Source organism: Gymnoscopelus braueri, assembly GCF_963280865.1.
Source record: "Gymnoscopelus braueri genome assembly, chromosome: 7".
NCBI classification, from domain to species: domain Eukaryota; kingdom Metazoa; phylum Chordata; class Actinopteri; order Myctophiformes; family Myctophidae; genus Gymnoscopelus; species Gymnoscopelus braueri.
Window position 1 is genome coordinate 31230623 of NC_137608.1, and position 27768 is coordinate 31258390.

General features: G+C 42.4%; 1 protein-coding gene across 4 annotated transcripts; it reads right to left on the reverse strand.

Moving 5' to 3' along the window:
* Positions 1-1653: 1653 nt before the first annotated feature.
* Positions 1654-27768, reverse strand: ssh1a (slingshot protein phosphatase 1a). 4 transcript variants are annotated; one of them, XM_080434363.1, is made up of 15 exons: positions 27640-27768; positions 23323-23360; positions 15451-15548; positions 11235-11299; positions 10541-10662; positions 9186-9248; positions 8934-8999; positions 7824-8015; positions 7592-7685; positions 6858-6986; positions 6595-6641; positions 6321-6467; positions 5607-5807; positions 4588-5269; positions 1654-4432 (listed from the first exon to the last, which is right to left on the reverse strand). In XM_080434363.1, the coding sequence occupies exons 1-15, from the start codon at positions 27718-27720 to the stop codon at positions 3308-3310; spliced, it is 3150 nt and encodes a 1049-aa protein (XP_080290489.1). In that variant the 5' UTR covers positions 27721-27768; the 3' UTR covers positions 1654-3307. The 4 variants fall into 4 exon arrangements, with proteins under 4 accessions (XP_080290489.1, XP_080290488.1, XP_080290491.1 ...); XM_080434362.1 differs by having other exon boundaries at positions 9186-9254; XM_080434365.1 differs by lacking the exons at positions 23323-23360; positions 27640-27768 and adding an exon at positions 21012-21115 and having other exon boundaries at positions 9186-9254.

Sequence of the window (27768 nt, forward strand, 5' to 3'; positions counted from 1 at the left end):
GGTATTTTTTATGAATAGAACACTTTTACCCACCGCCTCAGAAAGAGGGGAATTAAACTGCATGGTTTCATGGACTATGACCAATGTAGAGCCAGACACTATAATTCCATAACTCCATCAGAGTGAAGATGAGGAATTGTATGCTTTCCTTCTTACCCACCACGGTTCACATGCCAATGCCATGGCCTGTACACAGAAAGTCATGCCAGAAAACCTTCAGATAAGCAGTCAAGTAGAGGAATGTTAGAGGAGTGTGGCTGTGGTAGAGGTTGAGTTACTCTCCTTCGTTGTAAATAAAATAAATCATAACCATCCTGGGCTCGTCTAGCCAGGAGGACTGCTAGTGTAATTGACATGAACAATAGCTGAGAAATTTCTGTTTTTACCTCAGTCTCTATAGTAACACCCAAAACAGGATACTTGCTCAGATAATAAAACAAAGGCATGTGCAGCCAAGAATTCACCAGCACCATCGGCAGAAGAAGGGGAGGGGGGCTCAGCCCACAGCCTGTTGGTGTAGATTCTGAGGGGTTACTGTGCTGACATACAGACAGCTCGTGTTCACTGAAAGTGTTCTACTGGAAACTGGTATCTGTTTGTTTACTAAGAGTGATAGAGTACTTAGAACATTGCATTGTTGTAAATCATCAGCAAATCTTCCTCCAGATAACAGCTATTTGAAAATGATTTCTAAGGGTATGGCAGTCAACCTCCCCACAGTGTCCAATACAAGCCAAAGATTCAGAAGCGCCATTTAGTAAGTCTCGTATCTGACCTCACAGACATTAAAATGTTTAATAGACATGTAATTCATATAGAAGCTTTGATAATCAAGTTCCAGTGTGGCACAAACTTCTTCAGCGACGACCCAGGAAATACTGATCCATGCTTGTCATGACCAACTCCAGTACAATTCCACGACCCAATAGATATCCCTCGTGACCCAAGTTTGGGTTCTGATCGATCCACAGTTTGTGCATCAATTAAGAATTTCCAGTATACTGAAAGTTCAATAAAACCCATCCTCTCTTTGTTATATTAACATTAAAGGGATATTTCACATTCAAACATGTTTGGGGTAATTTTATCGTGTGCTCAGGCTTTTGTGAGCCCCCCAGACAGTTTTTAAGTTGCTTGATTCAGTGTTTAGATATTTGATATTCATTTTATCAGACACGCCACCTTCCTATACAAACCCATTGTAACCATGATGGATTCCTCGAAAAACACCCGTTCTTGGTCCTGGTGACTGATATTGTCCATCTAATGCGTGAGGAGACCATGTCTTTTCAATGACCTTATTTTCAGCAAAAAAAAGAAATAAATGTAAAAAGTAATTGAAAAAACGCGGTCTCCTCACACATCAGTAGGGCATGTAATTTTCCAAGGGGCACACGGCCAAAGAGAGGGGCAACGACGGCCATGGCCGTCGTGAAATTCCTGCCCTGTGACCGACAAATCAATGCAACTACCGTATGTAGTGTAGTACAATCAAATGTTCTCATTGTCTTCATACAGTTTAACAGCACTCAACATTAATGGACTCAATTGTCAACAATATACGTATAAAAGATTTATATTAACAAAATGTGTTACATAGGTACAGGTTGATAAAAATTTTGATTTGGTTAAATTATACAACAGGGATCATAATATTATGAAAGTATTTATTTCCATAATAAACACATACAGTACATTTTAACGAACATAAAAAGTGCAATATGCATTCAAACTACAGCAAATGTACAGTAAAAAAAGTTACTGCATAATTAAATATAAAAAGAAAATGGTTACAAAAACTGTAAAGTAACCTATTGTGAGCCTTGTCACATCAGCGTGACAACGGCTGTAAATTTCATTGACGATATGAGCAAAAACATGACAGCTTTGATGAGCCCAGTGACACTCCACTGTCTCGCTTTAGTTTCTTTCAAAAAGGTGCAAACAAGGTGTTACAGCGTTTAAATACTGTATATGATTGACATTATGACTCACAAGTTTTATACAGCTTCAATGGTGTATCCAATTTGTTGAGACAGCCATAGAACTTTGGTCTTCCACATTTCAATGAGCACAAATGAGTTTTAAACCTTGGCAATGCTCGTGAACATAAAAATATAAGACATAGAAGATTCAGTATGGAATATTCTGGTTTTTGTTTTCTACACTATAAAATGTTCAGAATGCATAAGTCTGGGCGAAAAAAACAAAACGTAAATGTTTCACATTATTTGATTTGATGACCTAAAGTCTATGTCACCAGAGGTGCTCTCGCATTGTAAGATGATTTCAAGCCATGCAATGTGACCCTCACCCTGCCCTTCCCAATAACACAGTAGGGAATAATGAGGTCAATAACATTGTTCTCATGTTATATTGGAAAATAGCTTTTGTACTAGCATCCACTCATTACAAGCAGTGCAAACAAAAAGGAAAACCATACATACAAATGACCCCACCCCCACTCTTGTACGAGGAAGATAAAACCTTCTCTCTTCACTCTTATCCTGTCCAGTGTCCACCCAAAGACTCACATACACTATCGCATTCATGCATTATGAATAATTTAACATTATGGGTTTTAAATGTATTTCTGTAAAATTCCTATTTGCTTTTATATAGCTTATTGGTGAATTCAATAAGAGAACTGAATTGAAATTCTAAACCAGTGTTGATTTGAGAAAGAACTCTTATGCATGTACCATGAGGTAACCCTTTATTTTACAATCTACCACTCTACCATCTAGTAAGGTATTGTGTGGGAAACCAATTTACAAATACTTTGCTTTCCTCCACATTTCAACTCAAGTTCATCAATGTACCAGACAGGTAATGATAGTACCAGACCATAATTTGGTAAATACGAGGTCATAGTAAGAGCGTAAAAGACTGTAAAGTTAAGGGTTTTACCCCATCATAGTCCTTGCCTTACACACAGCTCTGTGCCTCTGCTCTCTCGGGTAAGGCACTTTAGTGTCCATGAATTAAACCAAGGTGGAGGTGAATTGATGGCTTACATACTTGACAGATACAGCAATATGACCCTCCTCACTGTAAGCAGCAGTATCAGAAACAAAGTGGCAAAGGAGGGTGTTGATGGGCACTATACTAAACTCTTCATAACAAAGGTTGGCATACGTTTTCTGCAGGCTCCTTTAGTCAACAAGCCAATGATATTGGCACACACATTTTTTTCATCCATTTCATGAGACAACTCTCCCCTTTCCAGAATCTGCCTGATCCCCTCCAAGTCACCAGAGGGAGGGTGGTGGGATAGGGGTGGAGGAGTGTACCTCCATCCTTCCTGTCAGCTTCTCGGCTCCTGGGCCGGTGCTCTCTCTGGGCTGTGCAGGTCCCTGCCAGGCCGAGGCTGGGCAGGGATGGTGTGGCAGTCCCAATCAAGGCCAGGGTCTGGCTCTGGGGACAGGGAGAGGAGCAGGAGAGTGCCTGCATCTGAGGAGCAGGCTGAACATATGTCCTCAGAAGAGAAGTTGAGGCTCCCCAGCTTGGCTAGTGAGTTGGAGCGTTTGAGTCTGGAGGGTAAAGTGAGGCCCGCTAGGCGCATGCGTGTCTCGATCTCTTGGGCCCTTTGATGCACTAAGCCGGGTTTCCCCCGCACGCTACGCAGGCTGTCACTGCTGGAGCTACGTGTCAGAGTGGAGCCATGAGGTGAGGAGGTGGGCGTCAGCAACCCAGACCCCATCACACCCAGCAAGGCCTCATTGGTAGGTGGCACCACCAGTGGCTCGAGGCGTAACTGGCACGGTGTGGAAGCTTTAGTGAAGTCGTCAGGTAAGACTGAGAACTCCTCTTCCTCATCGGTGTGAACAGAGCTATTCTTGGGCCTGCAACAGGAGTGAAAATGCTGAAAAGAGGGAAGGCTCTCCTGGGATGAACCTGATAGCCTCTCCAGTCTCTCTGCCCGGCGGCGTACAAGCCCAGACCTCTTTAGCTGCATTAGCATCTCCTGCTGCAGGCCAAGGTGGCATGTCAACACAGGCTTCTCTTCCTCCAGAGCCAAACTCATCAACTCAGGGAGAGCCTCTGAAGCTCCTGGAGACGGCAGAGTCTCCTTCTCACACTCCATTTCCAGACCATCACAACCATCCTCAGGTTCTGCTATGTGTGGCGAGTCTCCCAGCTGATCCTTTCGGTCAGCATCAGCTACGTCCATGGAAGGGGAGATGGCACAGTTGGCACAGTTGCACAGAGGGCTACAGGGTTTCAGCAGCTGCCCAGAGGAATGCAGGACATCTGGGGATGAGGTGGACGAGAGCGGGTATGAAGAACCAGGGGGCTCAATGGAAGCAGGGTCAGTGTTAAGGCAAAGTGTTGTGGCCAGAAGCGAAGGCCCTTCTTGCTGCCTCAACTGACAGTCCCAGCGAGCAAGCAGAGAGGGATCAACCAGCTGAGGGTTTGAAGAGGCAGTTTCCTAAACACACAGAGAAGAATGGAGCAGTGAAGTGAAATTCCTACAAACTGGAATACCACTACGGTTTCTCCGTGACTTGAAAAATGCTACAATGTGGATCTTTATCTACTTGCATAATCCAGCACCACATACTGCCCCTGCTGCCCAAAACTTACATTGAGGTTGTGCGGACTGCTCAAGTGGTTGTTATTGTTGCAGTTTTCATTCAGGGTTGCCAGGTCCATCCCGTTACTCTCTGTGTCAACCAATTCTTCCGCGTCATCACCGTCACCCCCGCCTCCTCCATCAGGCTGCATGAGTACCTCCATCTCAGCCTCCTCTTTCTGCACCTCCTCCTCATCCTCTTCCTCCACGGTGCTGAACTCCAGCCTCAGGCGCAGCTCCTCCAGGGGCTCTGGACCACGGCAGCAGGTCTGAGCAGCTGTGCCCTCCCCGGATGGAGCAAACTGGGCAGCCGGCGGGCCTTCCCGCCCCTCGAAGGCGTCATCTAGCAGGGCATCCCGCTCCACATCCTCGATTTCGATGAAGACCTTGTCCATGTTCAGGAGGGGAGGGCCACGCACGGGTGTCGATGGCTCGCTGTCCAGGGCCGTGTCAGAGAGCCGGCGGAAGTAATAGTTGTTGTAGGCGGGGTCTACCTCCAATGCAACCGTCCTGTGCGGGGTGAGGCATGCCGCCCCCTTGTCGGTCAGAGCTTCCTCGCAGCAGGGGGACATGCCTGGCTCTGGGGTGGGGTGGCCTGTCTCCTCCCCTACGCAACAATGCGTCATCCCCTGTTGCCCCTCCGTCATTTCACAGTCTGGGTCCGGACGCCATAGCTTGTTGTGACGCTGCTTACTGTGACACAGCAAAATGGAGAGGATGAGGGCAAGAGGCATTCAAATGAGAAAGACAACTAATGTATATACTTGATTATTCCAATAATCATTAATTATTATAATTTTATTATAATTATAATTCCAATAGAAGGAATGAGTTTACACACACACACACACACACACACACACACACACACACACACACACACACACACACACACACACACACACACACACACACACACACACACACACACACACACACACACACACACACACACACACACACACACACACACACACACACACACACACACACACACACACACACACACACAGTTTAGAGGGGTCTGTACCTGGCATCCAGGATGCCCTCGTACTCTGCTAGCTGTCTCATAAAGCTTGCATTTGGTCGTGTGATGCTCCTCTTCTCCTTAACAAAGTTGTAGGCCTTCTCTAGTGACCAGCCGAACTCTTTCATGGCATAGGCAATAACTGTGGAGGCAGACCGACTGACGCCCATCTTGCAGTGGACCAGACACTTGGAGTGGTTCTTCCTATTCAGGATAAATCAAAAATAACTCTGCCTTAACAAGTGGTTTATCCACCTGTTTCCTAGGCTTTTCACTTCCTGTGTGTGTTCCACTTCCTGTCAATTTGATCCAATGAAATCCAATGAAACTGGTCAGATGACTAATGATAGCCAATGAAATCCGACAGGAAGTGGAAAACACACAGCCTAGGAAACAGGTGAATAGATTAGCGCAATCGTCTGTGTAAAATGTGAATGAATACTGGACGACACTTGTCAAGACTACGGTCAAGATTACTAGCTACATTGAGGTAACCATAGTTGTAACCATAGTCTGTTTCTATGTCCTTCGTCAATAGAGGGGTAATATTTTCTATGATCCAGTCGTTTGCGAAGAAGGAACATAGGAAATGAGATTTCACTGATTTGGCAGTCAGCATAAAAGAATGGCATGTCTGACTCCGGTGATGACGAAGTGTTTCTAAAACATGCTTAACATGCAGTGACTTATTGACCTCTGTGGCGTTAACAAACTCACTTTGCTTTAACAATGAAGTTGTATGTGTCATTCCAGTGAGCCAGCAGGTCAGTGGCCTCCTCATCATAGACGCGTATGTTGTGATAACTGAATGTGCCTGGAAAGAAGTTGTCTATCTCCCTGGTGACATTGAGGATATAGCCCACCCTGGGGAGGAAAGATAGTGTTACTTGGACACTTTTCCATCAACATTCCTAGTTGAACAAAACACAGTGAAAGATGTTTTGAACAAGGTTGCTGTATCTTAGCGCCTCTGTAATTGCAAAATAATTACCCCGTCTCTTGTAGCTCTTCCAGATTGGAGGCATTCCATTCTGATCCCTGCCAACAAATGACATGAAAGTACTGTTTATACTCTGTTTTCACCCACTCTGTATAATTGTTCTCTTCTCATAAAATAAAAGGTTCACAAGCAACATTAGTCAGACACCGGACATTCACTGAGCTGACCAGGACAAGAGACCAATACCTTTCACAGTAAACCATAGTGTGACTAAATGCTTCAGCAGATGTAGGAAGTGACATGAGGCATCTTACCAAGTACAAATGGTCAAAAATGAGTGTGGCCTTGTCCATCTGACCCAGGATCAGTAGCATCTCGTTGTCGATGAACTCTTTGTACTCATTCAGGTTACAGTTCATGTGCTTCTCCAGCTCTGTACGGATCTGGGAAAAGCATTAGATCGCAGACGCTGTTATTTTAGAGCCTCAAAAAGTAATACTCTTACAAGACCAGCTGTTAATACATGTCCTTGTCTATTCACAGCTTCAGCCATATAACGTACATGAACAGACCATTCAAATCAATCTGTGCTTTAAAATGCATTAAAACTTCAATGATAATAAGGTACCTTTGGCATAAAATAAAGGAATAAAAAAGTTCAGTGTTTAATTACTTATCGAGCAAGTTTCAAGTCTCTGCAAGATCATTTTCATACCGTACTGAAATAAATGGTTTCCCTGACAATCTAACAAACAGTGGATTTGGAAAGTGATCAGCAGTGATCTCAAGTATACCGTGTGTCAGTCAATGGCCAGACCGCCAGAAAAAGAAATAGGACAAATGCATTATGTTTTGGTTTCCGGGTGGTGCTCAAAATAATGAACATGTAACTTCACAATTCCATAAAGTGAAAAAATACTTCAAGTGGGTTAACCATCAACAAACTAGCCATTCAATGTGTTTAAATTGATCCAACAATTGATTGAAACAACAACACCACAGACAAAAGTTAAATGGAGTTATACTCCTGAATAGGTTCTCTTTTCACCTGTTTGGAGGTGACATTCTCCAGATCCTGGCACATCATGAGGCTTCTGAGTTTGGCTTTGACAAGGCACTCTGTCCTCTCTCGTTCTGAAGGCCTACCAAAGATAACAAGTCTTGTTAGAGACCTACAATTAAACAGCATTCACACAAACATGGCTACTATAAATCAGTACATGGGCTTCTGTATGAGTGAATCATATACTCTTCTCCAGAGCCAATTTACGTTAACTGACCCAACAAATATGGTTGGCGAGTCAGGCCGAGTGGTCTCCAAATCCTTCATGGCATTCCACTCGTTGATAGAGCTCTGCTCTGAAGCAATGCAGCTCTCATAGTAGCCTATCCAGGTGAGGGCCATCCCCCCCGGGAAGTAGTTGTACCTGCGGGACACCTCGCACGCCTTGTGCAGGACCTGCAACGCTGACCTACATTGAGATTGTATGTAAAAAATAATGGTCAGAGTCGATACGTTTATAGTTCATGATAGTGGCTCAGATTGCTTAGAAGAAAATTGATAATCCAAAATTTACATTGCAAATTTACGTCACACTTTTAGCAAACTTTTAGCACCACGTGAACAAAAGCAGATTCTGAAATGTTTTTTGGAAATTTTAATTGATGTTACAATTTGAATTAGTAAGAAGATCCAATAGGTAGTGGTACAGTATGCTTTCGAGACCTTACCACCGTGTTTGTTTTTGCACATGTAAGAAACAACAATGGTAACACTTTACCAATCATTGTAAACGGGCGGAAAAAAACATTGGGTCAGGTTTTGTCATTTTATTATTGACAGAATCCAATGTAAGTCAATCGGGAGAATATTTTGTATTATTATTATTATTTTTATCTATGGAGCAACTATTTGAGATATCGCAGCAATATTTGCAGTTACATCATGGCTAGGTAACTCACACAACCAAAACGGAACTCCCTCTTTCATTGGTGTGTCGCCAAGGTTGCGCCTAAACCCTAACATTTTACTGCACAAAAACTATACCTAAACTTAACCTTAACCTCACAAACACTATACCTAACCCTAACCTTAACCTCACAGAAATTATGCCTAAATCTAACCTCAAAACCCTGTCTACCTGGGCCAAACACCGGGAAAAGAGACTCTCCCCAACCAAAACCTCTACCAAAGCTTAAAGTCTATGCATACTTGTACCAGCAGGTGGCAGAATGAGTCTGCACTGCCTCAACTGACTGGTCTTTAGAAGTGTTGTGGTGCAAATGCCTGTCATGTGCAGTCAGAAGATTTATTGTCACGTGTGACTGATTTATTACCCAGTATAATTTGTACGCTGCCACAGTGGCTCCATAGGTTGATTGTTACTCACCACATTGCCTGTACTGACACCGGTTTGAAGACATGAGTCCGACCTGCTGTGTTCACTGTAAACCCCCTGGGGAGAAAATAAAACAGACGATCATTCCCTGGAGCACAATAGGTCTACTACATGACAACGTTAGCTTGAACTATTATAAAAGAACATAAAATATAATCTGTATCTTCATATTTCAGTATATTCACACTAGGTCTCGTGTCTGTGTCCTGACAGTAGGAGGTTAGGGTGACAGAGGGAACTTACCCATCTCCGTCCAGATGAATCTTTGTATCACTCCACAGAGGCAGCACCATGCCTATGGAACAGCTTTTGCTGACCAAAAAAATGGCAAATTAATACAAAACATCTGTGTTTCTCTGAAATTGCTCAATTGCAATGAGAAAGACACATTTACAAAAGTAGGCTATAGTGGAAACCTACCCAGAATTTAAAGGTAGGGTAAGTGATTTTCTTCAAAATAAGTGTTAAATAGCTCTATATTCTGATAGTACTCATTGCTATAGAGTGTTTATTCAGTAAAAGGAGTCTCCTTGTCTCTCCAGCTCTTTATAAAACAGAAAATGCATTTTCGTTTCAGTTTCAGTTTCATTTCCAATTTTATCCAATCAGGATAGAGAACTCAATCAGGATATAGATTAAACAAGTGAAATTGGAAGTGATGACACTAAGAAATGAGCAGGCAAATTTGGAACTGGAACACTATAAAAAATGAAGCTTAAAAATGGGTACTTTCTCCTGATTGGCTGAGATTTTGACACCTACCGGAAAATGTATTTTCTGTTTATTAAAGAGCTGGGGAGACTCCTGTTACGGAACAAACACTCTATAGCAATGATTACTATCAGAACATAGTGCTTTAACCTTTTAACAAAATACTTTTTGTTTTAACCAAAACATATCACTTACCCTACCTTTAAGTTTAGAAATATCTACAGGCTATGATATTCATATGGTCTGGGAAAGCCCAGGAAATATTTTTGAACATGAACACATTTCTGCAAAAACTAGAAATCAGAGAGGTCATATGCAAACCTGGGACAAATGTGGCACTAAACTTGCAATGTGATCATGCGTAATTTTGCAACTGCTCCACTGGGGATGAATTATAAACGATGGAACAACTCCCTAGGACCTAGCAGGGAATTTCCTTTGACTAAGTGATAACAATGCGACGGAACAAAGTTCACCTGGGTATAAAACCTCAAACAAATACACTGTTGGATCATGTCCAAATTTGATACCACGCAATGTCTGAACTGTGAGTCTAAGATGACGAGTGCGCTCAATCACAAATATGTTTTAAAAATACAATTACAGCTTCATTGTCTAGTTCAGTAGAGTGTAGAGACAGCGGTTGTATCCAAATAAACCTGAGGACTTTGCAATAACGTGGACAGCGCACAAGACAGTTCAAATCACACAGCAATGCACTGAGTGCTCATTTAACACTCTGGAGAGTACAAAAGAAATGCACCACGGCTAAGTGATTGAGAATCACATGTATTAATTTGTTTTTTCAATATTAGTCCCCTTGAACAGATATTTGCTTTTTTGGCAAGCAGGGCAGGTGAATTCCTGTACCGGTTGTATGTTCATACCTGTCCTTGTTGGTGAAGTCCATTCCCAGCAGGATGTTTTCCTCCGTGTCCTGTCGCCCACTGGTGTAAACCACCACCATGTAGCGCACGCGGTCTGACCACGCACTCTCCAACCGCACTGCCTGGATGCAAGGTAGTCCACATGTTACATGCCAGTGTACCACTGCACTGATTGTAAGTGTATATAACGGTATATTGATACCATCCCTATCAGTTGTGTCAGATGCAAAAACATGTGACAATATAGCATCAAATAACAACAATCCACTTCTCTCAGCTAAATGCATGGAGTTCATTCAAACAAAGCAACTTTCAAGTGCCCTCACAGACAGCTGAATATCCTGGTCATATTGTATGCACATGTATTTCCCTCTTGATTGTGCAAAGGTACTATAGCATAGTGTGGCAATTAAGTCCTCAAATGTGAGCATCCTGGTGGATAACATAACCCTTACGAACACTAAACTAACACACATTGTTTAACACATATCCATGGAAACATTGGGTAATGCTCTCCTCTGTGTGTTCAAACATGTCTTCATGAGCTAATAATTATAGCGAGCAAATGAGAGTCTTAAGTACACAATAAAATGCATTCAGAAAGTTTGCCATGCCAGGGTGCCAGATTGTTACTCACTGACCTTGATTCTGTGTGTGTGTGTGTGCGCGTGTGTGTGTATGTGTCATCTCTCACCAGTTTGATTCTGTCTTCGGAACGAAGAATGTTTATCATCACTTGCAGGTGCTGAGGTAAGTCGCCTGTTGAGAGACAAACAAACAGATCCATGACAACAGCTGTGTGGCGATTCAATATCATCTCACAACATTGTTTTATGTGATTATAAAACTGTGTAGTCATATTGCCAATTAATCTGAACTTCAAACCAAATGAGATCCAGCCCATATTACTGGGATATTTTATGTGAGAATATTAACTGCTGAATGGCAAGGCATTTGAGGAGTTGGTGTAATGTAACGCTCTGCTCTAATCTGGCTGACAATGTGTGACATTAGAGTGCTCCCTGGTGTTAAAGTCAAACTACTCCAGATCTGCACTGGTCTGTGCATGGACAGTGGGCACTGGGTACATGTTATCTTGCAGTCAAATGACATGGTTAACCATGAAACTACAACAAAACACTTCCTCCTGTGTTCTGTTGGCAGTTCTTGGTGTCTTCTGTGGAGGTAAATTAGCCCAGAAAAATGGGGTGAGAACATGGGCTGTGGATTACGGTAACATGACATCTCCTACAACTGCAGTGGTATTCAGCTATAGACTCAGAGAGGGAGCCAAGTATGCTTCAGTGTGTCACAACAGGTAAGAATGAATGCCCTCCTAGGTGGTTTTAATTACCGCTTTCAGCACAGTGCACAACATGCCAGGCCATCTACCTGGACATGCTCCCTTCTGCACCCAATGACAGTGGTAGTATTCAGGCATACATTTAAGGTTTCTCATAGTATTCATTAATACATTTAAGGTTTCTCATAGTATTCATTAATACATTTAAGGGATTTATTCTGGAAATATTTCAGTTTCACAATTTTCTGAAGTCTGTGCACATTCACAAAATGCAAAAAGAAAAAAAAAAACATAATTTAACTATCAGCATCAGGGACTTCACAATGTTCTCATTGACAGCAACAGGAGCACTATCAATGAGGCAGACATGATATAAGTGCTCTCCTTACTGTTGGCAGAGTTGCACGTGCTAGATTGATTTATCCTGTTAGAATACGCTTGGAGTTGGATTTTAATGCAATGTATGGGACCCCACTTTAAGTACAGTGATACTATTATGCGTTGATAGCATTTCATTAACCATTCCATGAACACCGGTTCATATGACCCTCAACTACAACCCTTCAGTTGTTTTCAAACCGTTTCCAATCCCAGATCCCAAGTAGGTCAGACTGAAAAACAGTCTTAACCCCATCATGTAAGTAAGTGTGGATCGGAGTGTGTTCCAATGAACCACAACAATGCTTGTCAAAATATTTTAAAGCACTTGAGTGCATACAGGGGTTTAGCTCAAATAGCTATACCTAATTTGGCAGCCAAGTTGGCATCTGTTCTGGATAACAACAGCTGGAGGCCATAGGTGTTCTTCCCAGCCAGTCGAGCTCAGAGGCAGTCTGCCTGCCTTACCCAGAAACATACGTCTACTCTATACAGACACATATCTGTTAAGGACGTCTGAAGGCACTGACAAGAGTCTTTAAGTGCAGGGCCCAAACATTGTGTGGACAGTCCAGGGATAGGCATGTTCACAGTCATTTGCCTTTTCATAATCTACCCATGATTTGGCTTATTGGTTTCAATGCTGTGTGGATGAATTTCCAAGTTTGGCCGTTTGTAAAAGCACAATTTTCCATAGTTTGTTGAGAAATGCAAAGGATGCATTTGCAGAACACCAATCATGTTCATACCGAGCCATGCTTTGTGTGACACAAACACGGAGACACATACATGGACTAGACCCCAGCGGGGTCTAGTCCATGTATGTTACAGTACATCTGCTATCAATTGGCCTTAAGGCCAGTTGAGTCTGTGGTTTTTACTGATTGCAAGAACATTAGCATTGAATTTCAGCTTTGAAATAAATTATTCTTATGACGTATGTATGAACTAGTTAGTATTTGCTATGGGCGATACCCAGTGACAAGACAGAGCTTGTAATCCATAATGTCACACCAATGAACAAATCTGCTGGGAAACAGGGAAGAGACAGAGGTAAAGTGGGCTGATTTTCTCAGGACCAGGGCATATTTATTTCCTCTCTGGGAAGTGGGAACGGACAACTACTGTGTCATACAGGGTTCACTTTAATGTGCAAACATATTCACAGATTCATAAGAGTCAGTGACTCAATTGCAATCAATGTAATAGCTTCAAGATCTACAATCGCATGACCCAAATGGACCGGTAAGGGTCAAAGGGACCGGCAATTTAGTTCCATGGCATGGACTCATGGATTTTGACACTCTCCGAGTTGAATTACACTGAGGGTTTTGCTGTGTAGAGTTGCTAATCTGAGATTTAACTTGTGGGGTCTAAAGTCATAAGGGCTGTCATGGAGCAAAACATGTAAAAAGCAAGCTGTGTCCTTACAAACGTAAATACGCAGTAATTTACAAACTACAACACAGAGAAGACAACTTTCTTGACTAAAGGCCACAGTGACTGCTGGTAAATTCCCCAAATGCTTTCCCTGCCAACTAGGTTTGTAGAATAAAGTAGGCCAGGGCCTCCAAATTGGTTGGTTACCTGCCAAAGTGGCTAGTAAAAAGAAAGACAAACTTGCCAGCAGGTGTCAAAGACTTACAGTAGGAGGATTTGGCTGGTGGCTGGCATACAGATTTCCCAACATGCCACTAGATAAATCAGACCAGCCCTGTGTGTTTGAAACATTTATCAGTAGCTTTGAAAATGACCTCCGATAACCAGACCTAGGCCAGGTGAGACCTCTGATTACCAGACCTAGGCCAGGTGATTTCCCAAAGCCAGCATGTACTTTCTCTATATATTTAACAATATGTGTAATCACTTGAAGTAGACTGCAGCCTGCATAGTACCTTTAATGTCCTTTTGTTTAACCCATTTAAAATTTAAATGTCTTTAACAAGAGGACAGTGACGCAAACTTCTCCAACCGCCAACTAAATTATCTTAAACAATTAAAACAACAAACACAAATTTTACACAAGTGGACAAACATTCATTCACACGCTGTAAGTTATATGAACTGTATGAGGAGTTTACCCATTACTGGGGCTCCAGTCATCAGTGTTCTTTATCTGTTTGTCATTTCTAAAGGTTGCTCTTTACACCACAACTAACTTCACCACATGGTGTATACATCCCTTCCTTCTACTACAGTCTATTCACTAGATTCACATTAACGCTATCATACAATAGATGGTGGATGGACATGGACAGAAACACTGATGTCCTCTCTTTATTGTGAAAATAAAGTGTGCCCACAGTTGTACCGTGCACAGCACTTGCTTGCTAATCTGCTTAATCTACAAGACTGGAGCGTGCTTAACAACCAGGCACCTTTCCTCCAACTCCACTCAGGAGCAAACATCTGAACATAAGAACTATCAAACAAACACACTACATACAGTGAAACATCTGAAATTAGGAAGTTAATTGACCATTTTCACTCAGCATATTGCTCTTACTTCATAGTCTGTCCAAGAGACAAACTAGATGCCGTTGTGACTCAACCATGAAGTAAGAGCAACTTGTCTACTGTGTGGCAATGGTTTATGAGCTAAAAAATACTGCTTTTAGGGGGCACGGTGGCGCAGTCGGTAGCGCTGTCGCCTCACAGCTAGAAGGTCCTGGGTTCGATTCCCGCAGGGGACGCTGTGGGCGCTGGGGGTGTGTTCTCTCCTCCGCGTCATCAGTGCCCATACCCTAGGTGGGGTTGGCGAAAGGGCCTTTCTGTGTGGAGTTTGCATGTTCTCCCCGTGTCTCCTAGGGTAGGTACCCTCACAAAAACATGCAGTAATCCTGGTCACTATACTGCCTCCCCCTGGCCAGCCGGGGCGCCTGATGGAGGGGAAGGGAACTGGTTGGAATAACGTGTTCCTTCCACGCGCTACGTCCTACCAGGGAAACTCTCCCCTGTCAGGTGACAAGAAGGTCAGTTGGCTCTCATGCATTGAAGGAGGCATGAGCTCGGCCCTGGCCTCCCTAGGTTGGCAGAGGGAAGGTAGTGCCCAGGATTACATAGACAATTGGCACTGGGTGTAAAAAATAGGGTTACAAAATCGTGGGATAAAAAAAAAAAAAAAAAAAAAAAAAAAATACTGCTTCAGTAGCAAGTGTATTCATAGCGGTTTGCCTACCAGTGTCAACTTCAGCTGGGACTTGATAGTGTCATGCCTTGTGGTTCTTACCTGCATGTTTGTGGTGGGGATGTACTTTCTGGCCCTGAGCACAGCTTCCCTGCAGAAAGAGTGCAGCCCCCTTCACCATGAAGAAGCTCTCGCTTAGGCTGTGAAACAAACAGGAGACAGGGGGCGGGCGTTATACTATAGTAACAGTACTCTCCATCAGACACTGTGCTGCAGGGCCTCAGCACTGCACATCGGCTCTAAATGGGACTGCGTTCCACCTGTTTATTAGAAGCATCACTCCATCTACTTTTCAGCGTGCACCGAGTGGTAGCTGAGAAGTGAGACAAATGGCATTCTGTTTCAATACGGAGGTGCAGTACCAAATATTAAAGCAATGAGATGAGGATAAATCATGGATGTCTGCTGCCGGTACATTACCACGACAGCCAACTGGGGAAAGCCCAGTTGTCAGCCACCATAGAGAGGGAGGCCTATGGTTCTGCAGCAGTGATAAATCAGGCTTCAGCCCGAATGCTTATCTGGCCTTTTTTGTGCTGCATGAGCTGCATTCTGATTTGATTTGTCGAGTCTGCTGCTGGATGGGCCCTAATGGGAAACAGACCTAAATAATTGACCCAACTGCAGTTGTTTGTGATACCAAATGTTTCTAATGGCTGATACATCTGTCTTTTGCATAGTAAAATCTGAAGTGTTAATTGAACTCTGAGATGTTAAAACTGTGTGCCTTCACACCTGCCTTCGTAAATAAAATCCTCTCAGGTTTCTTATGCTTCTGGGAAATCTGCAGATGACAACAGCAGAAGAGACTACAGTGAAAGTGGGACTGAGGTCCTGCCCTTGAGCTTACATCAATTATTCCGTTTGACTGTTCTTACAAAGTCACTACATCGGCACGCTCGTAAATCTACCTGGCTGGCAGCAGGGTGGAACACACTCGTAGTATTGTGTGTTCAATCTGGCAAAGCAAGACATCATAAAAATAAAAGCACAGGTGTGACGACAGATTGAAACATAACAAAATCCCAACCAGAAACACAAACAGTACTGCGTGCCAGCAAATCCCAGGTCTTAACAGATGTATCTGGGTGACTTTTTATATCAATAGTTACATTTTTAGACCGAATGAGACCGAATGAGATGTGTTCTCAAAACGACCTCTCTCTGGCCACACTTCCATTGTCTAGTATAGCAGACCGGGACTGGACCAAATAGAGAACAACAGTCCCCGTCTTGTGCTTCTCACACTAAACTCCCCCCCAATCCCACTGGAAAGATACAAAGTTCTCTAGTGACCATAACACCATATGTAGCCACTCAGGTAGTGTTTGTCTCACATTTGGCTACTTTTCTGTCTATTCTCTCTCCGCAAGAGAATTATGAAGCTGTGAGGTGCCTACTCTGTCAGGGGATGATGGATATTATGAGGCAAGAGCTGCAGTAGCAAGAGAAAAACATAGGCTAGAGAATATAAACTCAGCTAAACACAGTGTTGCGTGCAAACACCAACTGGTCACAATGCAACCTACTTCATCTGGCAGACCAGCAATGGATTCAGTGGACTTAAATGATACATGATAAGCTATCAGTGCAAACAATTCATTCTTTTGACAGCTGAGGATATGTGAAACTTGCATTTCTCCTGGGGTGTAAATCAAAATCTGTGGCCACCACTCTGAAGGCCATACTCAGACAGCCTAATTAAATAGCCTCAGCTCTGGTGTCTCTCACCCTCCAGCACCCTGCTATCAGCCTCTCCACAAACGCTACAGCTAAAAATACATCTGGTATCAAGGCAAACAAAGACTGACAGAAAGGCTTGCCAGAGAGCCGCAATGATTCCACATGATTATAACCTACAGTACCTACAGTCCAAAGACATTCAGCACAGGCTCTTTGCCATTGATGGCAAAAAAAAGACATCAGGTTATACAGAAGAATGGGGTAGGAAGGCAACACCGTGTCCCAAGCATCGTATCCCTTTCAATCACAATAGTTTTTTGGGGATGATAGCTTATCCTTCTGACTGTAGTTCAATATCTCAAAAGAACTCAAGGACGTAAGTTACTGATCCAGTTCACTGGTCTGATACAACACTACAGCTCTAAGTACTTCTGAAGCTTACGGTGTAAATGCCAAGAAACGTCAAATCATAAGCAGATATTTACTACTCTTGCACTAAAGTAAGTCATTCGAAGGACACTTTGAACAAGTTTAACTGTAAAAACTGCAAAAAAAGAAAGGTTTAACAGTGGCTTGGCTTTCAGAATCATAAAGAAATAAGCTTAATAATGGTACTAGGCATAAGGTTACTTAAGATTCAGATCGACTGTTCTCACGTTTCATCTGTAAAGGACCTATTTAACGGTTTCCCAAGCCACTGGAGTGACTTCTGTGCGCTGAACTCACATGCGGCGTATCTCGCGCTGGTTCAACACAGCATTCTCCACAAAATAGGGCAGCATCTTCATCACAGCCTCCTGAGGTGACTCTACAACCAGATGCATCCTGTTGTTGACCCGGGCGAACCCGCAGCTCTCTCCACTATTGAGCTACCTCCTCTCCAGCAGCTCCGAGAATTAGTAATGGAGTGTAATATGTAGATACAATGTGCCAGGTCTCATCCCGCACTTCTGAGTGACAGACAGTTCAAGCTGAGGAGTCTGCACTCATCGGCGTTGATCAGTGCATAAGCGCTGCCTATTCATATGTCAATCCCTCTGTCCGCCTCTGCTTCTTCATCTGCGAGTAGACTTATAAGAAAAAGCTTTGTCAGGCTCCTGCCTGGAGGGAGTTGCTGCAGTCTCCACCCGTTGCCTGAGGCTGAGAGGGCTGTGCTTGCCGTCTCCTTCCCTTACTACTTTCTCCCTCTCTCTTTCGCGCGTGCGCACACACGCGCACGTTTCCTATTCCACTCCTATTCCATGAGCATGAACTCTGTGATTGTTTACCATACTCCATCAGATCTGATGCAGACACCAAACAATGTCCTACTTTTCAGATTTAAGTAGTGAGAGGTTCCCAATTTAGCTGTGTGAAACATGTCCAGACCCAGGACCTTGCAATGCTTTATCCAACAGACACCAGCTCTACAGAACATTAAAGAATGCCCCTTTTCTCTCCTTTAGCCTGGCACCACAAGCAACACCCACTTTCTAAACTGCAAAAGACAAATAGGAAACAAGAGGAGTTTTGGCACAAACCCTTCAAATGGGATATCTTGATCTTTTTAGTGTGGACTTTAGAGCTGCATACCAACCCAAGAATCAACTGACTCCCAGGCAGCACTACCAGGGAGCTTCCCACATGAGCCAAGCATGAGTGGAGCGGACTGGATGAACTGGCAATGGGTTCTCTCCAAATCTCATTACATTCAGGCTTATAGGGGAGGGATTCCCTTGCTGGCGCTATCATACAAGTGGCCGGTGGTGCCTGTCACTCCAGTGTGCCTCACACTGACCACAATGTGTGACATTGACAGAAGGTGCAATGATAATATAGGGAGAACATATTTCTTAACACCCCTGGCTGAAGTCTGATGGAGTAGCCTTACAACAATCATTGTTCTTTATAGTGGTAAATACCGAGGGGGAGATTCACTGAACTCAGGGAAAGAATGTAACATAATCATGTGAAGGCTAACCTAAAGACTTGTTTAAAGGTTAGCTCACAAATGGGTCCCTGTTACAGTGTAAGGTATGCCTTAAGACAGTGGACAACAGTCTGTCATAGACCCCTATCACCCCACTTTCTTGTCTCTCTTGCATTGGGAGAATTTGCAGACAGTGGACACTGGTGAGAGCAATGGCTACGTGACAAGGTAGATAACACAAGACCATCCTAACTTGTCAACAGGACGAAATGGTCAATAGCTTACAATTATAATATCATTGTGTGAGCTGTATGTACGGCAATAGGATTCGGCTTGCTACAGGTAGCGCCTCTATACAGTAAGACCAGATTCAGGAGCAGTAGAGAGGAATGGAGGCTGGGTTACAGCTAATTTAACTGTCATACGTCACCACGCTTTGAGATGAAAATCAGTTTTGTAAGCCAGCGGTTATTACTAGGGCAGAGGAGTAGCAGGAGTCATCTTAGCCACTGCTCTGAGTCACCAGGTGTATGAGAGAGGTGCAGCGGATTACACAAACTTCACTACAAAGAGGCTACACAGAGGCAGTCACCAGGCTAGTTTATTATTACGCTTTCTCTGTGATCTGCACATACTAGCAGTACAATGGAAGAGAAGCAGTTTCTTGTGGCTGGCTGTTGCATAATGTTGCCGCTTTCTCACTGACTCCATTGAAAAGTGCAGGGGGAGGGTTAAGCTGAGCACACTGTACATGGAGTAAGAACTCTCCTCAGGTGTTAGGGGCGGGGGGCAGCACAGGATACAAATGACATCAGCACGTTCTAAAGAAATGATAACCTACAGGCCCAGTTCTACTCCAGTTCCTTTGTGGCTTGTGCAATTCTTTTTCGACCGGTCTACACTCTACACACAAGCACAGTAGCACACCACTGATACAAACCACCACACACACAAACAACCTTGCACGCACATGCAGACACACCAGTCCATTTTCATGATGATCATTAGCAGTTCTGAAGTGTGCCTTTTGAGTAAACAAGTATGGGTTACATAAAGTTCAAAAGTTATTCATTATGATACCCCCACATGACAAAACATGGTTGAGGGGTGCTTCTTTGGACCCCCTCTTCTCACATTTTAAAGCTCTCTAAAGCGTTCACATGGGCATGCCCACACACATGCACACAGCAAGAACACACGCACGCACACACAAAATTCAAGAGGGATACAGCAAGTGCAAACGCACCCCTCAGCATTCATATAGCTGTCAACCTAATATATAGTATATACAACAGGCAAATTCTGCCCCTCTCAAAATAAAAACTACAAATTAATAACTAATGAAAAATGATATAAGCTGTGCTTGTACTAGCTGTGTCATTGCATAATAGTGTCAGTAACCTCCAGAAACTGGAGCAATATAGAGGCAAGACAGGCCCCAACTCATAACGCATAGATCTTTACTCCATCCATGCAAAGCACATTGGTTAGATAAACTGAAATCTTAATAGCTTTGCCTGCATTTTATTTCAAGGTCACGACAATGCTTTTAGCCTGGGTCATCGGCTTTCTCACAGCACCCTCTACTCCTGAAACTGTGTGAAGCCTTTAATCAGTAAAGTTCAGATGATAATGCACAGCAGCTGATCCCAATGACTTTCAGACCAATTACGGAAAATAATTGAAACTAGGCTCTCTTAATATATGTGAGTGAAAACAAAGTAGAATGTTGTAATAGATTGCAGCTTGTGAGCACAATTTCCAGGCTGCTTTTATGTGTTCCAAGTGCTACACAACATTCTAGTTAGTGTAATTTAATTTTCATTATGGTCCATGAGAGGAATTGTTCAAGATGTAGCCCACAATACCCTTTATTCCCTAAGATGTGTCTGAATGCCCAGATACAGAAGGGGACAGCCTTTAGCTGATAATCCTAACCACAGCAACTTGAACATCATAATCAATATCTACCTATGCCACCTCACCACTTCCTGTGATTGCTGATAGTTACCAGTATTACATTGCCATCTTTGATACCACAGGCTGGCCAGTTCCTCCTGTATTTGTTGTTATCCACAGTAGGGCAGGAAGCTGTGACCTGTTTTCAGGCATCCTGTTTTCAGCAGCGACAGAAAGACTATAATGTCAGATCCACACAAAAGACATAGGGACAAAAGGGTCTAAAGAGAGACTTTCTCTGTCATACAGCCTGCACCATAACAACAAGACAGCTTGACAAGCAAATATCTGACGCTAATGAAGCAGTAAAGGTCTGCTGCGTTGTTGTCCCAAATAGTTGAACATTTGTTGGATTGATCTGAAATAAACACGCTTATAATATTCAGAGAAGAAAAAATCTATTTCTTCAGAAAAATGCTCTTAAATTTTGTAGCATCAGAGTTATAACAATGAGAAATGTAATTATTCCAATGAGGAAATGCTGTTGGTCAAGTTCTTGACAGATCTTGACAAAAAACAGAAGATCGCCACTGATTCATTCACACAAACACAAATAATATTCCATGTGTTAATGACATGTAAGAGACATACAGCGTGGACTGACTTTCACTGTTTAGCCACAATTCAAAAGTGTGCTCCTCAGAGCGCAGATCCCCGCCAGGCCGGGATGCCTACCCAGGGCCTGAAAAATTTGGAAGCCAGTCATAGCCAATTGGAATGGAATCTGCTAAATATACATCTTGAAAATATAAATAAAGATACATCTTGCTCACATGACTCCAGAAATAATATGTGTGCGTTTTGTAGGAGTAGTAGCAAAAAGTGTAATTGGAAGAAAACACAAAATGGCCGAAAATCTTGTCAGGTGGAAATGGGCGTGGCCTATGTGGTGAGTTGCATCCTGATCCAAGGAAAAACGATTTTGATTGTACGACCTACAGTTCAAGAGTTATAGGCCAAAACATTTGAACATTTTTGGGTAGAGGTTCTTCCTAGGCCTTCTGGGAGTGTGCGTGCAAAGTTTCACACCGATTAGTCCAACGGTGTCAGCGATGAGCTGTTCACAGACAGACAGACAGACGGACAGCCTCACAGGGGTGAAAACATAATTTTCAGGAGGCCGTTCCGGCTTCCTGACGGGGATAATAATGCATATATTGGTCTATACTAATAATGCATATACTGGTTCTCAACGTGGGGTCTGTGAACCACCAGGGGCCTAAATGGACCTTCTGTCTGTACACTCAAGAGTTAAATTAACACTGAGAATTTTACAGAGCAGATTTGGGATCCCTGAGATAAAAAAATAATAAATGGTATCAAATGAGAGTCCGTGGCCGAATACAAATCAAACTGGGGGGTCCTTGAAATATAAAAGGTTGAGAATCACTGTACTATCCCATACATGCATTTCCTCCCACCGTCTGTCTAGGCTATGGCACTGCAACTTCAAATCCCATAGTCCACAAATACAAATCCGATAATCTATGACGAAAATTCTAATCTTACAAAGTAAATGTCTGTATGTCCGTCTGTTGTTCACGTATCTCGAGAACGGTCCAACCAACCAACTTCAAACTCGGCGCACACGTCGTCGATGACCCGAGGGACATTTATCTGCCCGGGGTCGAGTCGTCAAATAGGCGGTTGACCAGAACCGCCGTTCTGACCGATATGCCTACATATAGGCTTAACCCATATATGGTTATGCGCATATTTGGGACCAACCGACTTCAAACTCGGCACACGCATCAGCGAGGACTCGAGGGAGTGCAGTGCCCGCTGTCGAGTTGTTCGGAAAGGTGGTTGTCCAGAACCGCGATCCGACCGTCCAAATAACGGAATACTGGTTATATGCAAACTATTTAACTTGATTAGTTAGTTAGTTAGTTTATTTATTTCGGTCATGATTTACAAAAACATAACAGTGTTTTTGTGATTCATCCCACAATGGTTATTGTCTACTCTTATTTTTTCAAACATTAATGTGGGGTGATATGATGGCAATATTGTGTGCATATACAATATATTTAAATGAGAATAGGCATGCAGCATAAATCTAGGCTTCTAAAAGTTGTAAATCAGTTGTTCTTGGTCAGTCAAGTATTGTAAAGTAGTTCTAAAGAATAAATTAGGCATAAACTGATCTTACACCGTTTAAATTAAAACATTTTTTTAAACATGCTTGTTTGACTGGTGACAATAACATGTTATCTAATTAGCTCAAGGGAATTCATTACTCTCCCACACAGACACATAATGATGCATTACACTGGATTCAGTCAACAGCAAATATTACTTGCCTGTTATCCGACGTCATTTTGTCAAATGAAACTTGAGGGAAAAGGCTTAGTTAAACTTACCTCAGATTTATTCGCCGTTCATCATCACTCCCCAAATCCTGAAATACAGACAAGAAGGAAACATATCACATATTAAATATTACAATAATACATTTACAATGACATTGTTAGAAAATACAGTGGATAAAGGAATACTTCACCCCCAAATCGTAGTATTTATTTATACTTATTTTCTATTATATTATTATGTTACCACAATTCTGCAGAACAAGTCTCGCCAACCTACTGCTTGTACTTGTATAAGTTAGAGACAAAAACAATCCTTATTGATTCTTGAGAATTTGAAAAAATAGGGGTCAATCCTATCCTATAATCCGCAGAGTAGAAAGTCAGTCGCATCAACGGATCTCCAAAAAATATTGATAACTCTGCAAATCCCCATAAATAGAGTACCCTGATTTCATCAATATCACGTCAGTAGACAGGCCTGGACTCCTTATTTGGGCATGCCCGACAAAGAACTCCCTTCTATGGGCATAAAAGGGAAACGGACGAACAGACGGGTACAACGGGTATTGCATTACCAGGCTGGGTAAGCATTCCCAACTTACTAATTTGTAATTTGTTCCCGACTTGCATCATTCCTGACTTGTGGGGTCCTCGAGTAAAAACATAAAAACTTTATCAAACATTTGTTTATAAACTCCAAAACAATGCTCACAGTGTAATCCCAACCAAGTATCTTGTAACCAGTCTGTGTCCTCAGTATTTACAAAATATCACTATTTCACTGAAACTTTATTGTTGAAAAGAAAGAACAAATGATGCACACGCCTGGGAGCACGCATGCGTGTGAACTGAGCTCCTGTTGATCCCCACAGGCATGCCCAGGCGCATTCCTCCCAGTAAGTGTATGAGACGGTTTCCACCGGAAGTGATTTAGAAAGTAATATCTTCACCTTAACAGCGATGTTTTGGAAGTATTAAACATACGACTACATAAAGGACACTTGGGTTAACCCTCTGAGCATTTATAAGATTTTTGATGAAGTATTGCCGTTTTTAAACACTGACCCCTATTTTCTCCAAACTATATTCTCTTCATTTTTGGATTTTTCATTCACCATAAAGTAATGTGATACAAATGAAACTTCTCCTTGCATTTAAGCCATCACAGGGTGAGTCAATGATAGGCTAGTCATTTTGGGGTTGAAGTATTCCGTTAAGCTGATTGGCAAGACAAAGCATGTAGGCTCTCCTATTACCTAATCATAAATGATAATAAAGTCAGTAAAAGGATCACTGGCTAATAAGCCAAATATCATTATAATTGCCCTCTAGAACTACAATTAAAAACACTTTAAATATTTTATAAATAGTTCATCTTTTACTCGAGGGGGACAATGCCTGTTGCAAGTTGATGATGTAATTTGTCTATACGTGTGTGGTCCAGCCCTATGGAATGTATGGAATGCATGTGCTGATAAAACTGTATTTAAAACATTGTTTTGATGCTATATTAACAAAGGGGGGTGAGTGTAGAAGAGCCTAATATATCTCCCCTGGCCAATGGGGGATTCCCTATTTAGTGGTTAAGATGTTTGGCTTCCCACACGGGAGACACAGGTTTGAATCCCGGGTGTTACACAAGGTCAAGTGGTCTTAATAATGTTCCATACAAATTAGAATGGTGGTATTGTATGAACTGCTAAATTAGTTTTTATGAGAGATATAAAATAACGCTTATGAAAAGTACAAAACACAGTTAATATCTGGAGTGTCAGGCATCTGTATAATAGCTACATGACCTATATTATAAAAAAGAACAACAATAGTTTAATACATTTCATCATGAGAGCAATATGATACCTGATAACTGTTCCCCTGTATTCTAAGAGAGGCGAGTTGCACTACATAGTGAGAATAGCCATTATGATCACTACAGATGGATTCATTGTATTGGGACAGTGGAGTGTAGTGTTAACATTAGCCTAAAGGGCATCAGGCAATGTTATGGGATGTGAATGCTAAAGAAGTAAACCAAAGCTTCACCTATTTTAAGATGCTAATATACAGATAATATTTCCTATATTGGGTGGTTCATCAAAAGGCAACCCTAACTCCAGATAAAGCTTTATTAAAACGTTTAGTGCAATCAACATAGTGGAATAATGCTGATCTTATATGTTCACACTGGAAAGCATAAGTTAGGGAAAATAAATGCCTAGACCTAAATAAAAGGTAAATTGATGAGACCATGATTGGTGACACAGATAACAGAGAGGTCACAAGGGCACAAAGAAATTCCCATCATTGTAGCATTTTAAGAGATTCTTAAGAGTAGTGCTGTTGCTGTTCACTTGCAGTTACTACAAGTGTAGCCTCACAAGCCAGTCTCTTTTTTCTCTCACTTTGCTTCGTTCAACAGACTAGAATTTAAATTCCAGCCATGATTTAGTAGCACAGAAACCCTGACAGAAGCAGTAAGAATAGAATAGAATAGAAATATGAGAATGCCACCTTTAGGGTGGACTAAAAATAAAAATAGGTAACTGTTTGCAGAGAAGAGCAATGCAGTATGAAATACAGAGGCAGTCTGTACTCTGTATTATATTACCTTCACAATGCAATGACTAATAATCTCACAAAGATCAATGTCTCACATCACAGTCTCCTTAACCGATCATTACCTATATTGTTTTTTCCACCAGTTCCTTCCTACAGTAGCTGCACCCCTCCACCCCTCATAAGAAGATGACATCATAGCTGCAGCAGCCTCCTGTGAGGCTGGTCATTTCCACCTCAGGAGGTGCTGGACCACAATAGCTACACTTGTGACAGTGAATTAGAGCACTAGGCACTGAAAGCTTGTCAAACTAATGCAAGAACTACCAAGAAAATCTCATTATACCCATGTCTTAAATTGCTACTCTGAGACTACAAAGCTGTGTTATTTTATTGATCTAGTTCAATGAAACAAAACCTACTAACTCCACTACACTTAGATCTCTAGACAACTCTAAATACATGCTAATTAAAACACCTGTGGTTCAAAATAAATCCATCTACTGCTCTAAAATGTTATTTACCAGTGCAGTCATATAGGTTGGATTGAAGCGTTATCTTGTTTTTAGCTAGGACTTAGCTCCCCCAACTGGTAGAACGAAACAGTGTGATAAGAGACAGCTCTGTCTTACTGGAACATTACTGCAGTTGAAAATATCAATGTGAAAATATTGCTTTATGGCAACGGTTCAATGATGAACATAACAAATAATTCTTATTGTGAGTGACCATTCACCTCACATCCTCTTGCCAATTGGTTTATAATTTGGAATATGAGCTGACTCTTTCCACATGACTGCTTTCCAGTCTGTATAAATAACAGACACCCCTTTCCTTGTTATAGTGATCAAAGCAGAAGACCACAAGAAATTTGATACCTAATCTTTTACATACGGTCACTGCCACCCTTTTACCTAAAACATAGTTTGATCATGCAAGTACATAATATAAATCATTCTGCATATTATCATTTAACCTATGGATGATGCCCAAATGAATGGACTCCAGTGGCGTTTGGCGAACCTGGCCATAACATGTTAAAGGAAAAAACGATTGATACATGATGTGGAATGTCAGTAAGTCAGGTATATATCCTTAGAAGCTAGCTACAGTAAGCAGCTACACTTTTATGCATTTTTGCTATCCTAACTAAGCTCCATATGCTCCTCGCTTCTACCTCCAATTGGTCCCTAGCCAGAGTAAAGAGACGCAACGTGGAACAACGTTAAATTCATACCTCCTGCGGGTTCCTACGAATGGCAGCTATGTTGGTGTGTGTGGAGAATGGAGACTGTGGATTGTGGAGGGCTGAGCAATCTATCTACAATACATGTTTTACCACAGATTAAACGTTATGTGGCTATAGCTAGCATAATGCGCTGGCTGGAATACCATAACGCTCGCCCCAAAACACAAATCCCACCTGGTATTCCTAAACGCAACCTCAGTAAACTGTGCCTAAACTCAACCTTATTCCTAAACGTAACCTCAGTAAAACGGTGCCAAAACCTAACCTTATTCCTATACTTGGCCTCAGTAAAACTATGCCTAACCATAAACTTATTTCTAACCTTATCCTCAATAAAAACAAATACATGAATACAATAACCACTTTTTCGAGCGGTCCGTGGGGGATAAAAAAAAAAGGGGGCGAGCGTGTTTTGGGGCGAGTCTTCCCGGTTACAACTGGCTGAATTATGCTAGTTTAGCTTCATTCGTCGGGCCTGACTACAGCACCATTCCCAGTCATCCTCCGGGTTTCCACAAACGCTTTTCCGTCCTCGAGCCACTTTAAACCCACGTCCATCTTACCTCCCCCGCGGTAGTGGTGGTGGTGCTGGCGGTGGACGCGGCGCTGGGGGTCGGGGAACGCTGCAGAGTCACCAGCGCCATGGTTGGAAGTCGAGGATGCACTGGCCGTGGCCGCTGCTATAGTGGGCT